Below are 10871 nucleotides of genomic sequence, written 5' to 3' on the forward strand. Positions count from 1 at the left end.
GCAAGGATATCGGCCTGTAAGCTTTGATCGTGTCCTCGTCGGTTTTCTTTTTCGCCAGTACAACAACCCCTTCAACAAAGTTGCTCGGAATGTTGCCACAAAGCGCTTCGTTTAGTATTAGATTCAGTTGCCTATGAATTATGTCGAATGCTCTCAGGTAAAACTCCTTAGGGACACCGTCGCTTCCTGGTGACTTCCGTGACGCGCTGGACTTGATTGCGAAGTAGATCTCCTCAGTGGTAATTTCCTCCATCATCCGCTCGTTACTGTCCGATCCCGGCGGAATGGCACGATTTGTAGGGAAGTTGGTGTTCGGGGCAGCATTTTCCAACGAGTAGAGTGTTTTGTAGTAGTCCAGGATGTGGTTTTGGACTTCCGCTGGGTCTGTGAGCAAACGATTTCGATGTCGGATCGAGTCGATTGCGCTTTTCTTTTTACGTGTGTTTCGATCTGCGAGCTGGAATGACGAGATCTTCTCTCCAGCGATGAACTTGTCGTTGATCCTTTCGAACGCCTTGGAAAAACGATTCTGCAGCAACAACATTTCTCCTTTGATCTTGTTCACTTCAGCTGTTGATCCTGGGTTTAACAGCAGCTCGTCGTATGCCCTCCGCAGTCTGGCGTACAGGAGCTCGTTCGTTGCGTGGAATTCTCGGAATGCTTGATTTGTCTTCCATCTGAAGAAAATGCGAATCTTGGGCTTGGCGCATTCAATCCACCATCCCAGCCAACTCGTGTAGTTTCGTCGTTCGCGTAGCCACCTCGTCCACTTTTCCTCAAACTCAGCCAAGTTTTCCTCCGTGAGGACATGAGAGCGAATTGACCAGTACCCTCGACCGTGGCCATTTCCGACGAGATCAGGCAGACAACATCTCACTTTAAACGCTTTATGATCAGAGAAACAGGTTGCAAAGAAATCAGTCGAGCGAAGATGCGGAGCGAGGGAATGGGATAAATATATTCGGTCCAAGCGCGAAGCTGAATTTGGACGGACAAAACTGAATGCAACAGCATTTCTATTCAAATGTTCCCATGAATCAACTAAGTTTTGACTATCAATGAATCTTTTAGAGAATTACTAAAGTTGTTGCAACCTGTTGCGTCTTTGGTGGATATCACACAATTGAAATCACCACCAACGACAAGATTTGGGGCAGAGTTCTGTAGATAGAAGGGTAGAGAGTGTCGGAAAAGAAATTCACGGGCGGACTGGTTCTGTGTGCCGGATGGTGCGTAGACATTACAGATAGTAACCGAACTACCAAGTTTGACTGTGATAATCCGGCTATCTAAACTGCGCTGAACATTAGAGTAAGGAATGTGTGATTTAAGGGCAACAGCAGTACCTCTTCTTGCACTGTCGACATTTGTTATCACAATGAATCCGGGAATACACATGTTTGGGTTTTCTACCTCTTGTAAGAGAACAATATCTAGATCTTGGAGACGGAGGAAAGTGTGTAGGGCTTGGAGTTTGTTTTCATTAGATATAGCATTTATGTTTATGCTAGCGATGTTGTAGCTTAAGGGATTATTAGACATTGTGGGGTTGGAGGAGTGGGTCTACGCTTCAAGTTTGGGCTTTTTTGGGCGGCCCCGTTTTTTCCGATTCACCTTCTGGAACGGAGCACCGTCCACCTCTTGAGAGGAGTCAGTGGTTGATTCTGAGTCAGAAATCTGCATTAGGGGATCATTGGGAAGGGAAGGAGCTGGGAGGGGAGGAGTGAAGACAAACGGACTCACCGAGGAAGAACAAGCATCGGCTTCTACCGACATTTCACCTTCTGCCTGTTGGGTGGATTGGTCGTTTGGCACGCTCGAGATTCCATCTTTCTTCACCTCATCGCTTTGTGCATCAAGCTCCATCGCTGACTGATCCAACTCCGACTGCTCGATCGCGGCCTGCTCGTTCGCGGCCTGCTCGTTCGTGGGCTGCTCGTTCGTGGGCTGCTCGTTCGAGGCCTGCTCGTTCGCGGCCAGCTGGATTGCGGACTGCTCGATCGCGGCCTGCTCGATCTTGGCCTGCTCTATCGTGGGCTGCTCGATCGCGGCCTGCTGGATCGCGGCCTGCTGGATCGCGGCCTGCTGGATCGCGGCCTGCTGGATCACGGCCTGCTCGATCGCGGACTGCTCGAAGACGGACTGCTCGATCACGGCCTGCTCGATCGCGGACTGCTCCATTGGTACAACTGTACTGCTCACATCTCCCTCGGCGCGAGGTGGGGGACTCGGGACGGTTGCTGAGAGGGAGGAGCTTGCCTCGACTCCCTCTACTGCCACGCCGCGTAACTGCTCATGTAGCTGTGTCAGGTTTGTTGGTGTGAACTGGGGCATCAGTGGAGTCGCGGCCTCTTCCATACGACCCAACACATCTGCGTAGCTTGATCCAGCGCTGGGCTGGTTGCGAGCAAGGTCAAGTCTTTTGTTCAGGTCTTGCTTTTGTCCTAGCAATTTCTTGTTTTCAACGCAAGAACTGCCGGGATGTAACTGATTGTGGCAATGGCGACACGTTTGTGGCTGTGTGCGATAGCTAATCATAGTGGTCTCACCAAGAATTGTTACGAAAGACTTGATGTGTCTTCGTAGCACCACTTTTGCGACCCGTACACCGGTGTTGACCCCTTTGTACTTGAAGCTTTCACTCCAAACTACATCCCTGACAGACAGGACGTCGCCATACTGTTTCAGGTAGGCAGCAACCTCTTCGTTCCGAATATTCTCGGACAGATCATGGATTTTGATCTCAACCCCCGCATCGTCCATCATAAGTCGCACCTTGATCCGCTTCTTGTCGACAACCAACTCGTGGCGGTCATTGTGGTTGATCACAGCATCTTGGGCAGTCTTCATATGCGAAAAGATTGCACTGTCGTCAGGCGGCTGACGAGCCGGCAAAGCAACACCGAAGTGTGCGATGCGATAAACGATAAAAATTTAACGCGGAGCTATTATAGAAATACGTCTGATCGCGGCGAGTGCTTGGACCTAACTAATTGTTTAAATCAAGCTTTTCAATTGAAAAATAAAATAATACAAATCAAAACCTTCTATCAAATTTTCATAAGATAGTTGTACTTACACAGCAAAAAATCCGATGGTAAAATCGCACGCAAAAGCCTGCACATCACCTTCGTCAAAATAAACACTTAATATTACACACTGCATGTACAATTTTTGCAAACACAAAAAAAAAAGTTGCAACCGACGGGATTCAAACCCGGCACTAACAGTAAGGACTGGCGTTCTAACCCACTCGGCCATCAGACCGATGAAAAGCCGTTAGGATAAACGCATATATGAGCTTGATATTTCGGTCAAGTAGGTTTCCCATACTGATGGGCTACATAGTTCAGGGTGTAAAATCACATAAAATTGCATAAAATAATGCAATATTTATTTTACACCCAGGCCTTTTACACGCAGTTGGATCACTACTTTTTTAGCTGTGTATGATTTGTTGTTTTGATATCAAGCTATAAAAATTAATAGCATGTGGCGAAAATGTCCATAAAATTTTAGAAAACTAATCCTACTTTTTGTGTGTGTGTGTGTGTGTGCAACCAACCAAACGGGACCACGCGGTCCTTTCTTACAAATTGAGTTGTTTCCATGTATTTTAGATTAATATTCTACACATGCAAATAACTCGCATAGGCATTTGGAGGGTGTTAGCTCTGCCGAGCTTCGGTGACCCATTTCTACGCAGGCTAGCCGTGCGCGAGGTACTTCAGCTTGAATCGACAAGCCCCGCCCTAAAGAACGTTTGCATCAATCGGATTCAAACGTTATTTAGAACTTCCGATTTCTTATCCGTGGACGAGAAATCAGCGCGTATTTAGTAGGCAGATTTTTGTTATTCGTTTGTTTTGGAAAGATCTCACCAAATTTCAGCTGAAGTCCTGATGATCATAGTGACAGGCTGTCTCACTCGCTATCGTGTAACTCAATCCCGTCATATGCAACTGCATAAAAAACAGTTGACCTTCAACAGTGGCGACAAAGCACACGTTTTGAAAGCTTTCACAATTGAAAAATGATGCACACCAAAACTGCAATTTTTTAATCTTCCTGTCCCAATTTTCTTCGATTCTTAACACACTTATATTAGCAGTAGCACTCCAAAGGTGAATTAATCACACAATTTTATTTCACTTCTGATACTCTCGAATATGTGACGTTTTAGATAACGGAACTTATAATCCACTTGGAATGTCCACACAGGCTCATTCTGCAATTTTTCAGAAAACTAATCCTACTTTTTTAAACAAAAATTCAATTGACTTATTGAAAACCTATAATATTGCTTTGTTTAGTGACATATTTTTTTTCAAACAAACACAACCATCCAATCCAGCAAAGAATCAATTACGGTGATTGATGGGCTCGGTGCCTCTTCGTGAGCGAGCTTCGTCACAGGTTTACAACCTAATAAAACACGTGTGCCCTCCCTCAACTCCGTGCGCACAGGGAGGGAGAGTTATTTGCTGCTACCGTGTACTTCCGACCAACCAAGACACCATACGGGATGGGGCAGCGGGTGATGTGGAAGTAACAGCTGAGCTGACTAGTTTCGGTTGGCTGCTGCTGAGGCTGGTTGACTTGAGGAAATAAATGTTGGTCATAAAAGAAAACACGTAGAATGCTGAAGGCGTACGCCGCCGGTGGAAATCTTAGGGAAGAGCCCAAAGGAAGAAAAAAAAACGCAGAAATATTGAGGCGATGTAGTCGTCATTAGTCGGTACTTGTGCCGTGGTGCGTTAAACTGTCACACAGGGATTTGTTTCGAATTATTAACGGTGATTTACCGAACGTCACATAACGTGGCATGTCACTTGTGCGTAACTACCAGTCAAATTGTTCACTAATCTGTTTAACGGTGCATGTTTTGGGTTGTTTTGGGTCGTTTTTGGGACCAACAACATGAAATGGAATAAGTGTGTCAGCTCTGGATTAGTCATTCACACTTGTCTTGGTGGTGCCGGGAGACGATAATTAGCCACCCAAGGTGAACTTGAAATGATGTTGTCGAATCCGTTGGTGTTTGGAGAGTTTGAAGACCGGAAGCTCGGGAGATATTTCTTTCGCAGGTGTCGCTAATCAATCGGGTAAACATGGAAAGCCGGTTGTGAGGTTTCAGTAGGTTGAGCATACATTTTAAAACTAATTGTTTGGTTTGTAGTGCGGTTACCGGCGGGGTCGTTTCTACGACAATGCGTGTGTGCGATGATAATTTGGGCTGAGATCTGAAAAAAATAAAACAAATATTACAAAATTATTTATTTAAAACTGTTTTTAATAAACTTACAAGCATAAAATAAAGAACGAAACGAAAAAAAAAGGTTTTGGTAGTGGAAAACTGCAAAATATGATGGAGAATCAAGTCTTATTAAAAAATTGTTAGTAATTCTTAGGGATTGCAGTGGTTCAAGACCTTTTTCTGAAAACCAACTTACCCTTCAAACTCTGTTTACTTTTTCCGCTTGGCAGGCGCCACCGTCGTAGTCACTTCTGTCGTAGATGCCTCCGTAGTCGAACTTGCCTCCGTCGTAGAATCAGCCGTCGTAGACGCAGCTGTCGTCGTCGTCGTCTCCGCCGTGGTAGTCGAAGCTTCAGTCGTCGAGCTCGGGGCTACCGTGGTTGTGGAAGCCGGTTCCACCGTGGTTGCTCCAGCCGCGTTCGGGTTCTGGCAGCGTCCGTTGACAAAGACTAGCGTCACGTTTGTCCTGGAACAGGCATCGAACGCCCACGGACACTTGTGACCTTCACCGGTTCCGTCACAGTTGCACACAAAGAACTCGGACGGATCGACTCCGGTTGGGATCAGCTTGTTGACACAGCCCTGGCAACCCTCGACCGGAGCCACACACGGTTGAGATCGATAGCAGAGGGACTCATCCGGGCAGCACAGGTTCTCCACTGGGTTAAAGTAACTGCCGGCGGGGCATCGACCCTCGACGGGCTTGCCCTCGATGCACTTGTAGAACCGGTTGCAGTAGGTCTCGTGCCGCACGTACACCTCGAGCGATCCCTGCGGATCTGGACACATGAAATCGGTACCGGTTCCGACGCAGTTTTGACCGCGAACCCACTGAACTCCGATGGCCAACACCGCACTCAGCCCCACTAGCTGCCGAATCTTCATAGCTTCAAAAAAGAACAACACCGTTACACAGCGGGGGGGAACGATTCCTCCCAGAAACAACACCTGAACCCGTACTAGAGCTGAGGACCGATGCTGCGTTACTTATAAAATACCGTCCGAACGTGACTTTCATCTGCTTCCTTAACCTTTGGAGCAACTGTCCGCAGCAGACTTGTACTACGGTGTTGATGACGTTGAGTAGGAAGAGGCATGGGCCACCAACGCACCCCGTCCTGTGGGCACGTACTGTCCGATATCGAATTCCGGACGATGCTAGAATTATTGTATTTTTTTGGGCCAAAACAATCCGTGCAATGCAGTTTTTGTCTAAAATTACAGCATTTCTCAGCTCGTGCTGCTATTGTTTGGACAAACTGGGTTGAAACCAGAGCTGTTGAGTTGGAACTCTGTGAGCAATCAGGGTTAGAAATGGTGTCGAAGTCGACCAATTTTAAACAACTTGCCAAGACAGTTGTTTTTGGAGTCATGGTTGATACATCTTGAAAATCTTGAGTAGAAGTATTAAAAAATCAATGACCACACAGCCCTGGCTGGTACGAAAATTCGACACCTTGAAAGTGAGTAATTTCAACATTGGTTGCTGAGCCACTGTGCTTGACAAACAGAGTTGTTGAGAGTTGGTCGCATTTTATCACGGCAAGTGTCGCATAGCAGGCAGAAACCAAAACAAATAGTTGAAATTAGCAGCCGAATTCATAAGGAAGTTGATTGCCAGCTTTGTGTGTGTGAAAAATTAAAAGAATGTAAACAAAATGATGTAATGCGTTTGTAAAACGAGTTTGAGTTGACTTCAGGATAAAGTTTGTTTTGTGATGGAAAAATAAAAAATAAAAACACTTCCAAAATTGTAATAACAAGTCACGGTTTCAACATAGTAACATATTTGAAGTGTTTGAAAATACATTATACACCTATTCAGTTGTTTTTCAATCATAAGATTCAAATATATTTCTAAGTATTGCCGTTTATTTGTGAAAAAAGTTTTAACTGTGGTGTTCATTGGACTTTCTTTAAAAAATCAAAACATGTTAAACCGGCCTCAAACATGCTGAAAATGATTTTTAAATAAAAAAAAAAAACATTGCAGATTCTTGTTATTTGAGTTGATGATACTTTTATTTCCATCGAATTGTAAAGTTTTCTCAAATATTTTTGTTGCTTTTTGATTTTTCAGACCAGTTTCGAGGGAGAGAGGGGATAAAAACTTTGAAAAGTATATGCAACGGCCTTAAAAAAAATGCTTAGTAATAAAGTAAATTTTGAGATTCGGAAAATGCATGATCTGTTGTTAAAAATGCATTTCAGCACTAAAAGAAGGACACGTTAATAGATGTTTGGATTTTTCAATCAAAAGAATCAAAGAATTTAATTAGATTTTTGTTGATATTTTCATCAAGTTTTGTAATTTTTCTTTGTAATCAAAAATTAGATTACACGAACATTATATACATTTTAATGTCTCAAAATTTAATCATATTTTTTAAATATTTTTTTGTTGTCGAATGATAAAACTGAAAATGTTGCTTTTGAAATCTTTAATTCATTATAACTTATATCAATAATACGCACATAAAACATTGATTCCAAAAATGTGGAATAATTCTATGGACCACTTGAGAATTTTCGGAAAATATTCAAACCCATCCATTAGTTTATTTATTCAAATGGTCTGTGCGAAGATTTTGAGTAATTTTGGATAACATTTTATAAAAAAAATGGTTTTATATGCTTGCACCCACATATATTTTATTTATATTTTTTACTTCAAATTATTTTTTTCATTTTTTTCATAGTTCACCAATGCCGAGAATTCTTAGAGGGTATATTTAAAAATTTACCAGGTTTTTTCGAAATTGAAAAAAAAAAATCTGACAGATCCGACTTGGTTGTGAAATTTTAGAATACTTAGATACCGATAGAAGTTCTAAGTATTAAATTTGTTTGAATTAAAATTTGTTTGTGCATATTAAGCACCAAATTGGCTATTTAATGAAACATATCTGAGATTCATAAATTTTGACTTTTGACATAACTTTTGATTTTATAGCCTTTCCACAGTAGGGAGATTAATGCAGAAATAATTATATGATATATAATAATTTAAATTAATTTTGACATTAACTGGATGTTATGTTCTTTTTCATGTTTCGTATCTTTTATGTTTTGTTTTTAGGCATTATCAAATTATTCTTTTTGCTTTTTCCGACATTTGAAATGAGTCAATAAAACGTTACTTAATCCACCCTTAGGTGGTTGGCGCCTTCCTCACATTTAAAAGGTGCTATCCAAAATACAAAAATTGCGTAAATAACACTTAAGTGCTTATAACTTTTGATAGGGTTGTCAGATCTTCAAAAGAAAAAAGACTTTTAAATACCTTCCTGAAAATGTATAGCAAGACGGGTTTTCTTACAAAACCACCCTTTTTACAATCTTCCGGACTTTTGCTAAAATCGTTTTTTTAGCATAACTTTTGATGTACTTAACTAAACTGCATAATTTTTAATAGCTACTTATGAGACCCGAAGACGGATTGAATGACGCCAAAACGGAGAAAATCGTTAAGCCAATGTCGAGATAATCGAGTGACAATTTTTTGATCAACATCCCACACACACACACACAGACATTTGATCAGAATTTGATTCTGAGTCGATAGGTATACATGAAGGTGGGTAATTGAGAAGTTAATTTTTCGAGTGATTTTATAGCCTTCCTCAGTAACGTGAGGAGGCAAAAAGCTTATTTAATCTGAATCATATTTAATAAAGATTTGTGGTTGAATCTGGAGCATAAAAGTACATCAATTCTCAATTTTAATTGTTTTGTTATCTACAAATTAATGGCTATCAATCTTTTTTTTATTTTCAAGCTTTTAAAATTTAACAAGTGACAAATGTATTTTAAAAAAGTTTTAAATAACCATTTCAAAAATATCGCGGGATGCAAAAAATATTGTTACCGTTTCTCGGAAAATTCAGAACCCAGGAAATTGGACGCGATAGAATTCTTTAATTTTTTTGTTTGATAAGCAAATAATGTATACCTCTTGTTTGATAAATAGTTTTCATTCCAGATAGAAAATATTGGTTCGATTTATTTTTCCAAAACAATAGGGATGAATTCATAAAATTAATATTTTTTATGTTCCTTCTTTTTTTTAAATATGTTTATCTACTTTTGTGTTTTCATTTAGTAAATTGGTGATTTATAGTCAGTGCTATAAATGTTGATAATAGTATTAGCACTCATTCTCTTCACATATGAAGCTTAAATTTTACCCAGTTTTGAGTTTTTGATTAGATTTGGATCAGAATCTTACTTTCATTGAATCTCTCACTCATTGAATTTTTTTAGAAAGCTACTACGAATGAATATGGAAATTTCTTGCGAATTTTCATAATTCAAAAGAGATAATCAAGTTCATCAAATCAGCAAGAAAATTTAAAAGTCATATAATTTGGTATAAAACTATTCAGATTAAATATGTCACAAGCAGTGATGTCAACCATCGCGACGCTCATTTTTTGGTTCGCGGCACATTTTTCGTTTGTAGTGCTTTTCAGTTACGGAATTCGACAAAATTGTGTTTGAAGCACTTGTAGAACTCACCAACAGCAACATTTCTTCAGATCATTGTATAGCTGTAAAATTCATACGCAAAAAGTTGCAATAAGATTCCAGACCTCAGGACCAACGGTTCGCGATGCTTTCGTTTGCCTAACACATTTTTGGTTGTAACTTTTTTTTGTATTTATCAAAAATCAATACTATGTTCAGCAAAGTTGTACGATTTGGTGTGTCCTACAAGACCTTCATACACAACTTTGTCATATTCCGTAACTGAAAATCACTACAAACAAAAAATGTGCCGCGAACCAAAATTGAGCGTCGCGATGGTTGACATCACTGGTCACACGATACTAGAGACGAATTTTTGATCTGACCTTTGATTAAGTTTTGCTGATAGTTTGGCATTTTTTCTTTTATTATTTTTTAAAATTTGATTTAAATTTGAAGTACTGCAGTGTTTCACAAAAGAATCCTATACACCAAATTGTTAAAAAATAACTTTTTTGTCATGATTTTAAACAGTTCAAAAAGTTCTGTTAAATTGCCTTGAATGCGTTTTGATTGACGTTTTTTCCTATGAGAAATTACTAGACCTGGTAATGGTGAGAGATTGCATTTTTTAAATCAAATCCAAAAAAATAGTTTTTTGTATTCATATGTTCTAAAAAAAACGTTAGGGATAACTTTCTTTAATCATTATTTTAGGACTTTGGAAATTGTACGAGTATTTTTGCGATATAGGATTTAAAAAACAAATTGAGGAACATTTAATTTTCTAGGTGCTTTAAATATTCATTATTTTTTTCATTCATTCTCTGCAACTATCGGTCAATTTCAATGTTAAGAAATGAAATCTTTTTGAAATATTTCAATCTTAAGAATAAAATAAAGTCGAGCAAAAAACTTAAAAAATCTGAATCACGTACTATAGCTTTTAAGTGATGTGTGAACATGGTGATCTTGCTTGTTTTTGCCCAAGGCAAAAAAATATCTCTGTCTAAAAATACACATAAAAAAATATCAATTGAGATGTCCAGACCCCTCCTCCCTTAGTGACCAACTGTTAAATTCAATTGTTCCAGGCGCGTGACTTGCCACCGCGCCAACGCTCAAATTTGAGCGATGATGATGGGTG

General features: G+C 40.1%; 1 protein-coding gene across 1 annotated transcript; it reads right to left on the reverse strand.

Moving 5' to 3' along the window:
• Window positions 1–5467: 5467 nt before the first annotated feature.
• On the reverse strand, window positions 5468–6142 carry LOC6050568. The gene has a single exon (XM_001867117.2). The coding sequence runs from the start codon at window positions 6140–6142 to the stop codon at window positions 5468–5470; it is 675 nt and encodes a 224-aa protein (XP_001867152.2).
• Between the last annotated feature and the right edge of the window lie 4729 nt (window positions 6143–10871).

This window comes from Culex quinquefasciatus, chromosome 2, assembly GCF_015732765.1.
Source record: "Culex quinquefasciatus strain JHB chromosome 2, VPISU_Cqui_1.0_pri_paternal, whole genome shotgun sequence".
Taxonomy (NCBI): domain Eukaryota; kingdom Metazoa; phylum Arthropoda; class Insecta; order Diptera; family Culicidae; genus Culex; species Culex quinquefasciatus.

Bases quoted from the DNA above. Each gene is read 5' to 3' on its own strand.
- LOC6050568 (XM_001867117.2), bottom strand. From the start codon at position 6,142: ATGAAGATTCGGCAGCTAGTGGGGCTGAGTGCGGTGTTGGCCATCGGA.